This window comes from Vigna umbellata, chromosome 3, assembly GCF_029865625.1.
Source record: "Vigna umbellata cultivar VRB3 chromosome 3, Vumbellata_1.0, whole genome shotgun sequence".
Taxonomy (NCBI): Eukaryota; Viridiplantae; Streptophyta; class Magnoliopsida; order Fabales; family Fabaceae; genus Vigna; species Vigna umbellata.
This window is the reverse complement of record NC_142167.1, coordinates 5,666,200-5,683,906: the sequence shown is the minus strand read 5'-3', so window position 1 is coordinate 5,683,906 and position 17,707 is coordinate 5,666,200. Positions and strand designations below refer to the sequence as shown.

Genomic DNA, 17,707 nt, shown 5'->3' with positions numbered 1-17,707 from the left:
TGTTTTAAATGAACCAGTGAGTGCCTTATGAAGTATGTTGGAGTTGTATTATGTTATATCATTGGTTATTGTGTAAGTTGTGTTTTCAAAGTGAAAGTTGGTGATTTCAAAGTGTAAAGTTCAAAGTATGGTTAATGGACGTAATTCCATGATCCTCAAGGAGAGGATACATGGTGGTGGCCTATGTTGTGATTCAAGGTGAAATCTCTTGTTGAGATTCAAGTAAGTTTAGAATGAATGCAGGAGCTTAGTCTTGGGGGTTATCCTGAAACTCCAATGGTCTTTCATTCTCAAGTAGAGAGGATTGATTCATGTCGTGAGTAGTAGGAGGTCCTAGTCTTGGGTGCTTCCAGTATGACCCAAGGTGAGTGATAACGGACTAACCTCATGAGTGTGGTAGGGTGAAACCCATTGGCAATGACTTTGCAAAGCAATAGAAGCCACTACGAGTGCACAACCCGCCATAGCTCGACAATCGTTTTAAGTCCGGAGAGTTCATTCATAATAAGTGTCCTGCATAAAGGGTTTGATGATTGTGTAATGATATGTTTGTTATATGTAACATGTTTTAAATGAGTTTATAAATATATATCGTTCCTAAATTGTAAATTAGCTTATCATTGCTTTTCTATTGTCTGCCTTTGTATGTTTCCTCTTTTGTGATGATTACCTGATTGATGTGAGCTTAGGGAGACATTTGTTTCGGTTACTCCAACAATAGGTGATTGAGGGATTCAGTAAAGAAGTCGGACGAATCTCCAAGTGTAGATATTGTCTTTCGTAGGTTTATTTTTTATAATAGTTAATTTATCATATATGTAATATTCATTTTAGTAGTATTGTACTATTAAAATGGAATGTTAGAGTTTCTCTTCTTATAAATCTCATTAAACAAATTAATTTGGATGAGATTTGAAAAATATACAAATTAACTTTTTTAAAATTAAAATTAGTTTATATATATAGAAGATTTTACAAATTTTCTTACTTTATCATACGTATCAGTGTGAATGAAATCGTGTACTGGAAAAACTAAGCATCACCACAGCTTATTGATTTATATCGATTTAAAAACCAACAGATAATATTCACCATTTTCTTGTTTAGTTCCTCTTTCTTAACTAGGTTTAATCCTTTATTACATCCCTATTTATGTACGAATGTCTCAATTGGGTCCTCGTTTTTTAAAGTGTATCAAAATGGTCCTTAATTTTGAAAATTGATATCAATTGAGTCCTTTCCGTTAAGTTGGCTGGACGGCGTTAAAAAAATTGATGAGTGGGATGCTGAGATGACGAACGAACGTTCGTCCACCACCGAACGAACGCTCGTCCACCAGCGAACGAACGCTCGGCGACCACTGAACGAACGGTCGTCCAGTGTGGAACGAACGGTCGTCCAGCGGTAAGAGGTCGACGAGTGTTCGTTCAGTGGTGGACGAGCGTTCGTTCACTGGTGGACGAGCGTTCGTTCGTCATCTTAGCATCTCACTCATCAATTTTTTTAACGCCGTCCAGCCAACTTAACGGAAAGGACTCAATTGATATGAATTTTCAAAATTAAGGACCATTTTGATAAAAACGTTGAGACATTCGTACATAAATAGGGATGTAGTAAAGGATTAAACCTCTTAACTAATAGTGTATACTGTTTCAACTATGTTTAACATAAAAACTTTAGGTTTGTATAGTAGGCTGAAAGGTATTATATTTAAGACTTAATAAAGAAATTTAAAAAATCATTAATCATTTGTAGTACTTAATTTTTTTTCTAAATTAATCTAATGATTAACTATTGATTTATAGGATTTTATTCTTATGCTCGAGTTTGTATTTTATCACTAACATAGTTTTGAATTTTTTTTAGTTTCTTCAATTTTAAGTTCTTCTAATTTTTCAAATTATTTTTTTACAACAAGAATAAGGTTGAACTTTGGTCGAATTTCATTGGATTCAGATCTAACCCGATTATAATTTAAATTCAATACTTTAATTTTTATAGTTAATTATTTTAATCGATTAGGTTAGTCAAACATGTCAAATTATTGAAGTTTAACATCAACTTTAAAAATCAAAAAATATTTTAGTTTTAAATAAACGAAGTAAATATATCAAATATTTAAAAAAAAACTGATTGATTTTAATAATTATTTTTATATCAAACTATAATTTTATATAATTTATTTTCAAAATTTTAATAAAAAATATCATACTAAAAATAAAATTTTAAATTTAAAACATATTTATGAATTTATAAATAATAAAATTTTATTTCTGAATTAAGTCAAATATCCTTAAAGTTATAATTCATTGTCCCATTCTCAACTATTATTACCTATTTTAACAACTTTATTTATTTAATATTATAAAATATCCAAATTTATTTTAGATTTCTTGAGTTAGAGTTAGGCGACTTTTATTTGCTTACCTAATAGATGAAGTAATAAAAATTACTTAATACATATAATTTAGTCTTGGAAACTTCATGTTTCAATTTATAACTGATATATACTTAAATTAAACTTTTATAATTTATTAGGCCCTTAGTTTCAAAAAAAATATTACCACTCCAAGATAAAAAAACAATTATACATTAAAAACTACTAATAATTTACGTTTAAATTTAATTATTTATAGCATTGAAATAATATTCTTGAGACATATTTTGAAAAAACTTGTCAAAAAAATGTGGCCGTTGCTTGCTTTAGTTCTTACTTAGACCTAAATTTTGATTGAAAGTTCCATAAAGATGGCAAGTGATATAAGAAGGATAGTTAGGTCAGACGAAACTAGACGACAAAGGTTTTGTTTTGACCTGTCTAAAATGGTTGGCTTGGCTCCTCACACAACCACACGTGCCTGCAAAATAAAAATAAAAATAAAATAATACTAACTTTTTCTTTGTCTTTTTGCTTTTTTTTTTTCGTCTTCCCAGTTGTTATGTTTTCCAAAATGATTAAGTAGACATCTAATGTTTTAAATGCATGACGTATGTCAATTTATTCTTTAATAAAATAAAAGATTTAATTTAATTTTAAATATATACAAACTTAAATAATTTCTTAATATACCTTAATGTCGAAATAATATTTAATTTACTGTGAAATTTACTCTTAAAACTACTTTATTTTAATAACGATTTAAAAAAAAGTAATAATAGAACGTATGATTTTGTATTCATTTAGAACTAAAATAAATATTTTTTCCTTTTAAAAACTAAATAGGTTTTTAATATTATAAATTAATATTTAATTTTCTATAAAAGTAAATTGTTCATGACAAAATAGTCTCACTAAACTTAATAATAAAACATAATACGTCAATTTTAATAATTTGATAAAACAAGTGTTAGTTGATATTTGTTTCGTTAATCAACTTTTTTAAATTATGTAGATAAAATTTTGATTTGATAAATATTTATTTATATGGTTAGATTGGCTTTTTTAATTAATTATAGATTATTTTTATATATCTCTTTTTAATAACGAATATTTCTTTTTATCAATTCAAAAAATAAATGTTTACAATTAAACTAACAAACTAAACCAAAATGTTTTAGGTATCTGATACGAAAAAATTATTGAATACTTTAGGCTTAAATTTTCAATAAGTTTTAATGTTATGGTTGTTTATGTAATATATTCTCTCACCATAAAGTAAGAAGCAAACTTGATCATTCTTGATGAAGGGTGTCATGATGGAATTTAGGTATCTGATTCGTTTGTATTATTTGATGAATAATGATAAGACGGAAAATATTTATATTTATTTGATACATGTAAATAAAAGAGTGAATTTTTATAATTTAAAAAAAAAGTAAAAAGTAAGAATGAATAGTATAAAATGAATGTAAGAAAAATTATATGTATATTAAAATATCATTTTTCTTGTTGGATTCTCGATTTTTCTTATTACACTTGCAATTTATTTTTATGAAAATAAATGTAAATTAAAATAAGAATGAATAAAAGCATATTTTGATTTTGAAAATGTACAATACTTTCACGTTAGATCTTAAAAATAAAACCCAAAAAATCTAAAAAAAAAAAATTGAAAGTTCAATTTCAACTACGTTACGTCGTGTCGATTGTTACTTGAGTAATGTTATTAATTTATAAAGGAATTAAATTAATATTAAATATTTAATTTTAAAAGCTTAAGTAAATGAGTTGAAATTTTGATAAATTAATTTAAATATTTTTCTAATAATTATAATGTTTTCTTTTTAGAAATATGTTTAGGTTTAACTCAATTATCCAAATTAAAAAACTCGTATTCTTTCTCAGGTTAAGAATGAAGTATTTAAAAAATGTAAGTTCTACTAAAATATCTTTTATGTTTTAAACTAGATTATTTAATTGGTATGTATTATTTTTTTTTTCATTATGTAGAGATGTATGTATGGGTTTAATAATAATTGTTACGAAGTGTGTTAGGTAGCCAATTGCTATTATTTAGATTATAAGTTCCTAGTATCAAGGGAATATTAGTGTTTGTTCCTGATAACACTCCAGATTTACATATTTTTCTTTGTTAAAAATTAATTCTTAGATTTCTTTAGTTTTTAATTTCCTAGAATTAGGCTAGTTTTATGTTTTTATCTTAATTCTTTAGTTTTGTAGAATTTTAGTTAAAAAGAGGTTTTTAGGTGTAATTTTTAGCTTTTGTTAATAATTAGGAAATTAGTATTTTTCTAAAAAAAAATTTCAATAAAAATGTTTTGTTTTAATTGCATAATTTCTCTTCTTTTTCTTATTTGCTGTTTGATTTTTTTTACAGATTGGGCCAACATTTGGGCCACAATAGAAGTTGATTTGGAGGTGTTGAATTGAAATGAGGTGCTGGATTGAATTTGGGCTGCTGTTTTGGGCCACTATTGATGGATTGGTAAGGAAAGTGCACAACATTGCTGCTGGAATGCACTGATACACTGAGCTGGAATTGGGCTGCAGATTTAGTGCAACGACGCCGTTTTGGGAGGATGGCAGCTGCAGTTTTCTTGGGGTCTTCGCGTGCGTAATTCATTTGAAAAAAAAAGAACTCAATATGCTGGCATTTGGGAGAAGAAACACTTACGCTAGGGCAGAAGAAGAAGCTTGCGATTCTGACCGGACCTGACCGAAGAAGGTGATCGGAGGGCTGTGGAGCGAAATGAAGGCTAGCCGTCTGATCAGAGAGCGAAGCGTCACAGCAAGGTTCTCCATCTCCCAATTTTTTCTTTTTCCCCTTTCCTTTTCCCTCTTTCGTTTTCTTTTGTTTTTCTGACCCTATAAAAAGGGCTTTCACCTTGTAAATATATACTTTTGCACACTTTGAGATACATTTTCTGTTCATAGTTCTAAGCTCTGTAGATTAGGGTTATTTTCCACTTTCTATAGAGTAGGATTCCGTTCTCTTTGCTTTTAGAGCGCACATCACGGTGGTGACAGCCGCGGTGATTCTGATTGAGCATGTATTCGGTACAACTTTTGTAATTTTTCTTTTCTCGTTAATAATACAGTTTGTTCTTGATGTTTCACATGTTCAGTGTTTTGATATTCTGTTATGTTTCGTGCTTGTGTGTTTCTTGTGTTGTTTCAATGAATAAACGAATTGGACTGTGATTCTTTGCATTCTATATTTCCTTTTTGGAATCAAATGACTCTATTTTGAGCATTCACTTTCGAGATGTCTTCTCGAGCCAAAGATGAGTCCAGTAAATAAAAACTCATTCAGTTTTGTGTTTTTATTCTTTTTCTTCTATTATTTTTGTGTGTGATTTTAAATCTGGAATTGAATTTTATTTGAGATTTGTGAAGGAAAATATCCGCAGTTCTACATCTGTTTTGGATGTAATGTGACTCCATAGTGAGCATGACTTATCAAGAGGTCTTCTTGAGAGATGTTAAGCTTCATAATTGTCAGATTAAATTCAATTTCAGTGTTGTTATATTGTTCTTGTTTTGTTTCAATTATGATTTCTGCTCCTATTTTCTATTTGATGATATATAGATTAGGTTCAGTTTTAGTTTTGTTTTCCTTGTGCTGTTAATTGTTAGCATTCATAGGTTAGTTTTAATTGCATTCAGTTTTCATTTTAGTTTAGGTTCTGTTCTGTTATACATAGATTCTATAGTTTAGTTTAGGTTTTATTTTCTTGCATTTTATTCTTCTTCTTTTCTTTTTAAAACAGCTTTCGTTTCTTTACTGTTTTCTTTTAAATTTTCTTTATTTTAATTCCGTTTCCCCACCTGTGAGTTAGTAGTTAGTAAATAAAATACAAGAATTAATTCTACACTTTAATCTTAATTTTAGCCGAGTCTTTCGATTGATACCTAGGTTGTCCCTATACTTCATTAGTGGGGAAACTTAGTTTGTTCTGTTTTTGCGCGACGAAAAACGGTTTAACAGTTCCGAATCAATTTATATTTTTGCACCATATTTCTTCTTTACGTACTACTCATCTTGTTGTATATGGATACCTTTCATTCGATAAAGGCAGAGGTTCTCGTGTGTTTGGTATGTGGACCACGTCCACGAAATTATGAATCTTCTTATTTAGACCTTTTTTTTTATGTAAGGGAACTCATTAACTTTTTGATAACTGGGCTATAGTGACTCCATACATAGGAAAAATATTTAGTATTACGGTTTGTTGCTTCTACGTTTGATGAACAACACATCTTACTCTTGTGTGATGTATGGAAGTAACAAACAATTCTCATCCCACTACAAGATTAATTTTTTTGAGTTGGGTTATCTCTTATTCTTAAGTTGCAACCCCTCTCAAGCACAATCGACACAAATTTCATAAAGGAAAATGTAAATTTAAAGTCAAGCAACAAATTAAATAGTGTGATTTGACCCCTTTTGAGTAGCAATGGAAAAGAACCTATTCACGAACCCTTCATTTCACACCAAACAAATTTCAAAACTCAATTCAAGTAACGCACACAATAGGAGAAAATTATGAATAATTGCTCCAAAAATTATCAATTTACAGAGAGCATTTATGCAATCATACAGTTATACATGTTTTTTGATTTATAATGTAGATGCATTTTAGTGCAGTGTATACAATTACATAAATTTTTACAGTGTTACAATTGAGATAACTAAGGACGCTATGCGATTAATTGGTTTCTTGATACTGAACGTTCCAATCATATAACTGGACACAAGACTTGAATATCAAATCTTGATACAAGCAAAACCAACAAGATTAGGCTTGCAGATGACAATACAATGGAGGTTGCTAGAGTTAGTAATATCGTAATCAAGAAACAAGATGAGGATGTTGTTGTAATTGAGAACGTGTTGTATTTTCTTGGAATGAAATGCAATTCGTTGAGTGTTTGTCAGTTAGTAGAAAAGGTTTTTTTAGTAATCGTGGGAGAAGACATGCTGAAAGTGTATGACTCAAAGAAAAGGTTGGTGTTGAAATCACCACTGTCAAAAAACAAAAATTTCAAACAAGATTGCATCCAATGGAGAATCAGTGTCTTACTGCAACGGGTTGTAGACAAGATCAGTTGGCTATAACACAAGAGGTTTGGTCACCTGAACTTTCAGTCTGAAAATGCTAATTGCTAATGAAATGGTAATTGAGTTGCCTGAAATATTTGTTTTAATTAAGACATGTGAAGAGTGCTTTCTAGGTAAACAGCCTAAAAATGCATTCAAATCACATATGCACATGAGAGCAAAGGAAGTGTTACATGTGGTGTACTCGGATGTATGTGGACCTTTTGAGAAGTTATCTTTGAGACAAAATATATACTTTGTGACTTTTGTAGATGAGTATAGTCGTATGGTATGACGATATTTTTGATAAAAGCTAAAGGTGATGTGTTTTCAGTCTTTAAGAAGTTTAAGTTTATGGCTGAAAAGCAAAGTGGGAAGGCACTCAAAATACTTAGATCAAATGGAAAAACTGATGATGGGTGCATCCTACACAGTCACAACCACAAAGAACAACAAGACGGAGAATTATGCCAAGGTAATTGGTTGATCTCAAAGTGTTTCCAGATAATGCATTGACTGATGGTGGTGATTTGATGCACTTTGCTTTATTAGTAGAGATTGAACCTTTTAATCATGAAGAGGCATGGAAGCCTGATTTGTGAAGAGTTGCAATGTTAGAAGAAATAAGAGCTATTGAGAAAAGTCAAACTTAGATATTGACTAAATTACCTTTGAATAAAAAAATACATTAATATTCAAGTTTAAACTTAATCCCATGGAACCATTTCAAACGAAAGGCACGACGGATTGTCAGAGGATTTCTACAGAAACAAGGTTTAGACTATATAGAAGTATTTGCACTTATGGCTAGGATTGAGACCATAAGGCTGGTTGTAGCATTGGCTAATGGTAGAAGGTGGCTTTTTTTCCAATTAGATATAAATCTACATTTCTAAATGGACCGCTTGAAGAAGAGGTTTAGGTCACCCAACCTCCTAGATTTGAGATTAAAGGGTCTAAATACAAGGTGTATAGGTTGAGGAAGGCATTATATGACCTAAAGCAAACACCAAGAGCCTGGAATAAAGTGATGGACTTATTCATGCTAAGACCCAAGTTTCTGAAATGTCCAATGGAACATGGTGTTTATGTAAGATTCCAAGATGATGCAAATTTACTCTTAGTGTGAATTTACGTGGATGACCTATTGATCACAGGAAATGATATCTCAAAAATTGAAAATTTTAAAGATTTATAGATGGTTGAATTTGAAATGACTGATTTGGACAAGTTGAGATACTTTCTTGGGTTTGAATTTGTCGAAACCAATAGTGAAATTATTCTCCACTAAAGGAAATATGTTGTAGAGATCCGAAAGAAATTCAACATAGAAATTTGTGATGCAGCAAGAACTCTAGTAGAGGCAAAGATTATTGCTTCAAAAAATGATGAAGAAGAAGTTGACAACATCCTATAAAAACAAATGGTTGGATTACTCAGGTACCTATGTAACATCAGGCCTGACATTTGTTTTTCAGTTGGAGTACTTAATAGATTCATGCATCAGCCAAAGAAAATGCATTTATTAGTTGCAGAAAGGGTCCTAAGATATGTTAAGGGAACAATAGATTTTGGAATATTGTTTCCTAAAATCAGTGAAATGTAAGATGAATTGGTTGGCTGGTCAAATTCTAACTGGTGTGGTGATGGCAGTGATAGGAGGAGAACTACTGGATTCTTGTTCAAGTTTATGGGAGCATCAATCTTTTGGTGTAGCAAAAACCAACATGATATGACATTACTTGTGAGACAAAATATATAGTTGGTTCTTCTAGTACATGTTAGGCTGTGTGACTTGATTCCATCCTGACAACAATGAAAGTTGAAATTAAAATACCTATATCTAGCTATTTGTTGATAATAAATTAGCAATAAATTTGGTTAATAGTTTTGTATCACATGAGAGGAGCAAACACAAAGAGACCATATTTCATTTTCTGAGGATGCAAGTTAACAATTGGAAAGTTGAAACTAATCTACTGACTCAACTATAGTTGGCTGATGTCTTACAAATCACTTAAAGAAGAATACATAACTTCAATATAAAATACAAATACAATCTGACAAAACCAGTCCCCATAAAATATAAATACAATCGGACAAAACTACTCCCCATAAAAAGTCATCCACAAAAAATGAAACAATAAACTATTTTTCAAAAAAGAAAAAAGTTAAAAGAAAGTGAAGAAGAAAGGTCACATGCAACATTTTAAAATCTCATTTATGTTTAACTTGTAGTCAAACATAAAAACTTATTATCTTTGAACTCCTAGACTCTTTTTTATAAATGAAACTTTTTTATCTAACCAAAAAGGATTAAATATAAAAAATAAATTACTCTTATTCATAAAAATATCGTTGTATTTTTTTTTAATGTCTGATTCTTTACTACCAGAACTAAATCATGAGATAAAGACGTAAATTATGAGATACAATAGACCAATTTTCAACTAATAAAAGTTCACATATCCCTGATATAAAAATCTATTACTCTTTACTTGGAGAGGAGAATTTGGCAGATTTAGTTCAAGCTCGTAACGTTGGCTTTTGTAGCTTTTATTTATTTAAGATGATATAAATTATTACCTTTGAAAGCAAACGTGAAATTGACCTATATAGATTTTTTTTTTCAATATGATAATAGTATTGACTTTAACAGATTAAAGTCAATGATAGGATGAACAGATGATAGTGAATGGTAAAAGTCAATACATGCAAATTTAGCTCAAGTTATCATTTCAGAAATTTAAACGAAACCAATTGAAATGTGGGTAAGAATAAAAAATTATTGATCCATGGAACATAGTCACGTCCAATCTACATCAATCTAAAATAATTGAATATTATAATCGAATAAAACTGTGAACTAAATTAAAATATCATTTAAACTAATTTATAAGTAATTACTAAATTAATTTATTAATTAATTAGTTAATTTATTTTTTAATACATAATTGATTCAGTATAATAAATGTTAACATAATTTATGTTTAGTATTAAAAGGAAAAAAAATATAGATTTGAACAAAAAAATTAATTTACTTAGATTTGTTTGAATTTTATTAATAATTAAGGTAATTAAATATGTGTTTAGTTTTTAATAATCGTAAATGTGTTTATTAAGATTAAAATTAACTTTAATATATAATTAGTCTTGAGTGAAGTATTTAACGTTTTATTTTTACTTTATAAATTTTGAATTTTTAGTATTTATTTAAGATTAATTGTATATTAACATTAATTTTATTTTAATAAATATATAACTTGATATTTAGTAAAAATCAAATACAAAAGTGTGTTCAATTATATTAATAATGAATGAAGTTTAAACAAAATTATTAAAATTAAAATTGTTGTATTAAAGTGTAGTTTTATTATTATTATTATTCTACTAGAGAGATGGAATATGTCAATACTTATTTTACAAAACTAACTATTTATCCTTTATTTTTAATTTACAAACATATAAATCAAAATTATGAATTCACATATTTATAATTAAAAGAAAGAAGAACACGCTTCAATTTGATAGTTCCAAGTAGAACTCGAGTTAGAATGTCTCCATGATTTTTGGAACCAGATTAACACAATGAATTTATTTAACTTTCAAACTTTCAATATCAAATTCTCTGATCAAGTTTAGCACTCGCATTCCTTTCAGCTTTTTCACTTCCATTGTACTCTTGAGTGTCATTATATCAATCAACACCATTGAATGATATACTTCAATTAACAAGGTTACTCTTGCTTTTGAACTTTTCTGTTTCTTTTCTTCATGAATTTTTATTTGAACACACTTTCACCAACTTCTTTCATTCTATCACTCTAAAAGCGATAATGATTGAAAATCTCACGTCAACTAAATATAAAGTCAATTTATAATATATAAATAGGTGCGAACCTCATCTTATAAGTTGGGTTATGGAGTTGACTTAAAGTCCAAAAATTTGACAGGTGAAAGGAAGAAACTTTCTTTGTAAGATAGCTCTTCTCGTAACAGGGCATAACCAACCTTCTCAAAATTTCATTGTCATTTCTACAACAAAAGAAATAAATACAGAGCCATGCTAAAAATAAAGCTGATTGGTAAACAAACAACCAGTGAAGAAAGAGTTACACATGATCAGAAATCCAAGCCCAAATTTGCATTATTACTCGATACAATAACAGTGGGTTTTATCCAAAGGCAAAACGGTTAACAGTATATGTGGCTAGGAACAGTTGAAAAATTGATCACCCTTTGTAGTGAGATTAACTATCAATGAAGATCTCAGATACTCAATTCAGGGTACTTCTCACCAGGACTACTCTGGTTGCCTGCTATGTAAGTAACTTTATCACTGTATGATACCTGAAATAGAGACAAATCATGATGTGCCTCAGTAAATTGTAAAAGAAATATTTTAGAGATTGAATGGATAACCTTTATAGAAAATAAATAACTAAAGAAGAAGAGACCTTATCCACCAATATGTATCATAGGCCTATTTGCAGTCTTTGCTATGTCAAACATGCCAGCATGTGAAGCTTTCTTCTTCTTCACCTAGAACAAAGGAAAGACAACCTTAAGAAATAGGATATACAAGACCCCCCATAATATTGCTTAACTAAAGTTATACACACAATTTCAAGTAGTCTATGACCCACTATTGACTATTTTGTTCAAAAGAAATCAAATAGTTTACTAGGACTACAGCAGATAGATGGAAAATCATAGAAAAGAAGTGAATCAGTAACATATTCAATGGAAATGCTCACGTTAGTCTAAAGGTTGAAGGTGATAAGTTATAAAGCACCATTACTTCAATTTATATCATATATCCGTGTTTGACATGTATCCATATATGAGACTAATACTTATCAATAAACTATCTAATCTATGAACCAGTAATATACGTTTGTGACAAAAGTAATTTATAATTTTTTATTTTGAGAGCCTTTAATACATTTGATTTTAATTTGGATTCACATTTATCATGTTTTCAAGAATTGTTGTACATTTCTCAAGATAGATGTATAACCTATTGTATCATATTGTTTTCAAAATAAACGTATCGGCGTATCAAATATGTATCATATCCGATACATGTATCATATTAATGCATCATGATAAGAATAGTTACTTTATCAAAGGATCTACCAATTACCAAATGAGGATAAACTTTACCTAATTATATCATCCCCACCCACCCTTCTATCTCCATACATATACAGAAGCTCTAACCAGCTCCTTATCAGTTAGGCTGAGGGGTGTGTTGTCCTTTGCTATGCTTCTCTTATTCCTAAAGTATATCTTTTCTAATAAAGGTCCACTAGCATGTTAAATTAAAATAGCAGTGAGTGAAATTCTATTGCAGCATCATCATATTAAGAGGATGATAAATCCTGGTAAAGAAACAAAAGAATTATAAATCATTACAACACAAGTGAGATTTAGCAATAGTAATCAGAAGAAGTGCATACCGCTGCTCCTATTATCTCCCTAAGTTCATGATCCTCTGCACCACATCTCAAGGGATCTCTTAAACTAACCTGAAACACGACCCATATAAAAAAATCACAAAAACCTTTTGGTGAAGCTCACATTAAAGATGCTATATGTATGTTATGACATGTTTTATTGTCCCGACCGATGTCAACATCCATACATACATCAAGCACTTTTGACTTGAACATAAATGGTATAGATAACATCCATAATGACGGGCATGTCTTGAATAGGGAAAATGATTATCAGTTTCATTGATTGGAAAATTTTCAGAAATGATTAAAAATTCAAAAGAATTAAGAAAGTACATTAGTGCATCTAAAGAAACAATTACAAGTAATCAACTAAATAGAATATCAAATGAAATAGCACGTGGAATGGAAAGAAGAGGCAAGACAGTGTACATGTTCAATCCCAAAATTTGTATGTGGTAGAGCCATATTTTAATGTTTGTAGAGATCATGTCCTAATGTGTATCAAATCTTCCATTTACTGACAAATGCCAAGACTCACTACAGGAATCCACTTTCAGCAGGGCACTTCTATCTTTGTAAATAAATATTTGAAGTTATGTTTTTCTATTATGAGTTGGTCAGATCAGATAGTTTTCCCTTTTTTCCCCGTATCAAGAATTCAGAAATAACAGCAGACATCACAGTTTCAAAGTAGCTAACTGCAAGGAATCAGTCACAGTCTTCATAAAACCAGACTGCCAAAAGTTTGCATAGAAAATCCTGATTTTAGTTGCAAACGAAAATTATAGGCCTTAAATACCAATTCCTTAATCCCGAATCCTTCACCCTCATCAACTAATCCAATTCAATTAACCGTACATTTAGGAGGCCTGCAATTAATATGATCTATGATGCCCTGATACTCCAAAAATGGAAACATAAAGGTGTTGTTCCCATGTCAAATACTGATACTTCTACATTCATATCAATTTTTAAATTAAATAGCGATCATCATAATCATGAACTGATGAGAAATTACCACTCTCTCTTTCTTCACCCTTAATATGCATCTATAATTTTTTGCTAAAGAATCCAAAACATAGATATCCTAAATTTCAATACAATTATCGTATTCCCGTAGTTGTATGTGCTCATGTCGTACTAAGCATCCAGACTTCATATATTACCATGAAGTTTAGCGTTACAGATGCACCAAAAACATTGAGTATTCAAATATAAGTGACATCACAGATTTAGCCCAATTACCATCACCAGGTTTAGGGGACAAGCATAATACACTGAGCTTTGATGATTTGAATATAACTTACCTCCGAAGGACCAAATAAACAGACTTTAAAGTTTCCATCAGCAAGTAGTCGCAATCTATTGCAACCAGCACAGAAATGCTCAGTCATTGATGTGATAAACGAAACTCTACCTTCATGCCCATCTATTGTGAAATTTTTGGCTGTATCTGTAGGGTGGTCCTGAACTCTTTTTAAGCTTGGAAACTGTTTCATCTGTTTGTTAATGATGGTTACCAAGGGTCTCTACTATAAGAGAACAACAAAATGTAGTATAAAAGTTAGGTCTCCAGTCTGAATTCTACCTTACCACTGTATCCAACATTTCTGAGTAGGGTACTAGTTTCTTGACATTCCAAACATTCCCATCAAAAGGCATGAACTCTATGAAGCGAATATCAATTGCCTTTTCACGGGTCAACTCAACAAAGTCGCAGATCTCATCATCGTTGAATCCACGCATTACAACACAATTGACCTGAAATGCAAGAGAAACATAAAAGATACCTTAAAATGCATCCATCAGTGACATGAAATTTACCTGAGGTTATGCACCCTTGTTGAAAAATTCATTTGATTAACTTAATGAATTTGAGCAAAAAGGTAGCTGCTCATGGGAAGGTGATCAACAAGAAACACTTGCAAAAGGTAACGATATGCAACAAAGAAATACCTTAACTGGATTAAATCCAAGGTCTGTGGCAGCATTAATTGAATTCATTACTTTTTCATGCCCTTTTCGTCTGGTCATAAACTCAAACTTTGCAGGTACCAAAGTGTCTAAACTAATGTTGAGGGAAGTAAGCCCACAATCTTTCAGCCTTGGAAGTTTTCGCGTCAGGGCAATACCATTGGTAGTCATGGACAATGTTTTCAGTCCCTTCAAGTTTGATAATTCCAAACATATGTCTTCAATATCCTTTCTAACAGTTGGTTCCCCACCCGTCAAACGTATTTTAGTTACCCCTGAGCTTACAAACAGATTTGCCAATCGCAGAATCTCAGTATTTGTCAAAATTTTAGGGCTAGGAGTGAGTTCCACACCTTCTGCTGGCATACAATACTGACACCTTAAATTGCACCTCTCTGTTAAAGATATTCTCAAGTATGTGTGAAGCCTTCCAAATGAATCTACCAACATATCAGAGACGGAATTATCCTTTGGCAGATCTTCAGACACCGAAGCAAGAGATGCAGTAGCCAAAGCTCGTGTGGCACATTCATTCCAGTGTCCACCGAACAAAGCTTGACGAGTACTACTGGCAGCACAGTACGAACCCACATCACATTTAAACTGCTTCAAGAAAATTTGTGTCACAAGCCAGCCACATTTTCATAAACAAAATTTGAACACATATTAGCTACACGAAACCCCAGATTACCTAAATTCTTACACAAAAAAGAAAATAACAATTTCCATCTGGTTATCAGTATTTAATTCTTCAAGTACGCATACCGTAAGAACTCAATTAATATTAAGAAGGCACAACTAAGTGATTGATTTTTGCATTTTTTTTTTCAAGGTAAAACGGAGTGGATTTACAAGTTTATTACTGAATTAGGACATATATCAGCACCACCACACCCCCGATTATTACTGAATTAGGACAAGAACTAAAATAATAACTCTCTTTTGCATGTAAATGGGTATCACAATAACTTATCACTGAAGTGAGCATTTGATTAAAAAAAATAAAAATAAAAATAAAACTGAATTGAAGTACAATGATGGGTTTTTCCATGATCCTGATAGAACAGGGGAATTATAAGTTTATACCCGAAATTTAACATGGCATGAACGATTCAGTTAACTTCATGGATGTGTTCCAAAACGTCAAATTTCAATTAATTACAACCAACTTGATTGACCAGTTACATCACCAAAAGAATAAGCAAAACAAACCGAGAGAGAGAGAGAGAGAGAGAGGGTCTCACCGGAAAGGAATTTGATAGGTTAAACCCAATTGGGCAGTGAAAGAATTTTGATAAGTGTCGCCTCATGGTTGACGCTGAAACAATGAATTTGGAAAAAATATTGAGTTGGGGTTGGAAAAGATTTTCTCTTTTTTTATAATTTTTGTCTGGGACACCAAAGACTCGTAACATATGTATCTATATACAAGGTAAGAGGGAGTTCTGAGAGGTTGTCGTGTTGTTTGTGAAGGGTGAGGGTAACAGACAGTGTGACAGAGAGACCCGAAAGTGCAAAGTGCCGACTCCATTGTAATATGTTCTATTATATTCTATCCACACTATTAAAAACATATTTTTCTAAAGGCCACGTGGCCCCAAACATATTTTTTCCTAAGGGATTAGTTTGTTCCAGTTTTAAATATCAATCACAGGTTATCTTTTTTCAGATTTTTTTAAGATGTGGAAGTATATGATAATTTTCAACTAAGAATAATTCTTGATTTAATTGGATTTTGAAACTTAATTATTTTAATTAATTTTTCATTTAACTATTATCATTGAAAAGTAATAATGAATTAATTTTCATTTTACTATTATCATAATTTTTCATTTAACTATTATTATTGAAAATTAATAATGAATTCATTTTCATTTTACTATTGTCATAAAAAAATTAATTGTGTAATAATGTGAATTTATTGAAAGATTGTTGTAAGTAGAGCTATTAAAATGACTTTAAACTTCTTATTCAATCCAACTCACAACTCATTCCAATTAGTTGAGTAAATCCGATCCAATAATAATTATTTTTATAATAATATTTGGTAAAATAAATAAATACTTTGTTTGCATTGATATAAAAATATTAAATTTATTTTTATTATTATATATATATATATATATATATATATATAAATATTTAAATTTTTTTCGCAATAGAATGTTAGATGCTATTTGCAATGATAAGACCGTCTACCGATAGTATTGAACACTTAAAGATTTTAAAAAGCCTTTAAAAACGATAACAAGAAAGAAGACTTGTTTTATATAGGTTTATTCTAAACTAAGTTACGTCTAGTTCTCCTTAAGTACTCTTAAGGAATTATATTAATCTTTAAAAAAATTACAAGTTTAACCACTCATGGTTTTACATAGTTTAACGGACTAACATGTTTCACCACTCATGATATACAAATAGTCCAATTGACTATATCGTTTAAACTCTACTAAGTTAAATAAACAAATATTTTAAATCACTTCTAATTCTACGAAAATAACAAAGTATTTTTATAAAAAAAACAAGTACACAAAGATGATATATTTGCAATACAAGAATATCTGAAAACTTGTAACAAAGATTTTTTTTCACAAAAAGCTTTAGACGATGCAAGCGAAAAAGTGGTTTGACCGCGTAAGAGCAATAATAATTCTTGTTTCTTCTCTCCATACAATCCTCTTTATATAAGTTTTTTTGAAAAATATTTATTATTGAGACTATTGACTTTCACATAGAAGTGTAGCTTTATAATACGAGGTTAGATATTAT

At 30.2% G+C, this 17,707-nt stretch overlaps 1 protein-coding gene across 3 annotated transcripts; it reads right to left on the bottom strand.

Moving 5' to 3' along the window:
* Nucleotides 1–11,489: 11,489 nt before the first annotated feature.
* On the bottom strand, nt 11,490–16,458 carry LOC148201479 (GTP 3',8-cyclase-like). Of its 3 annotated transcripts, none has more exons than XM_088110445.1 (7): nt 16,183–16,458; nt 14,921–15,544; nt 14,558–14,725; nt 14,272–14,463; nt 12,965–13,033; nt 11,960–12,044; nt 11,490–11,852 (listed from the first exon to the last, which is right to left on the bottom strand). In XM_088110445.1, the coding sequence occupies exons 1-6, from the start codon at nt 16,351–16,353 to the stop codon at nt 11,961–11,963; spliced, it is 1,308 nt and encodes a 435-aa protein (XP_087966571.1). In that variant the 5' UTR covers nt 16,354–16,458; the 3' UTR covers nt 11,490–11,852; nt 11,960. The 3 variants fall into 3 exon arrangements, with proteins under 3 accessions (XP_087966571.1, XP_087966573.1, XP_087966572.1); XM_088110447.1 differs by having other exon boundaries at nt 14,272–14,454; XM_088110446.1 differs by having other exon boundaries at nt 14,921–15,541.
* Between the last annotated feature and the right edge of the window lie 1,249 nt (nt 16,459–17,707).

Coding starts and splice junctions, on each gene's coding strand:
- LOC148201479 (XM_088110445.1), bottom strand. CDS start 16,353: ATGTTACGAGTCTTTGGTGTCCCAGACAAAAATTATAAAAAAAGAGAA. Junction 14,726..14,920: donor TTGGATTTAATCCAGTTAAG/GTATTTCTTTGT, acceptor CTTGCATTTCAG/GTCAATTGTGTTGTAATGCG. Junction 12,045..12,964: donor GGGAGATAATAGGAGCAGCG/GTATGCACTTCT, acceptor CCTTTGTTCTAG/GTGAAGAAGAAGAAAGCTTC.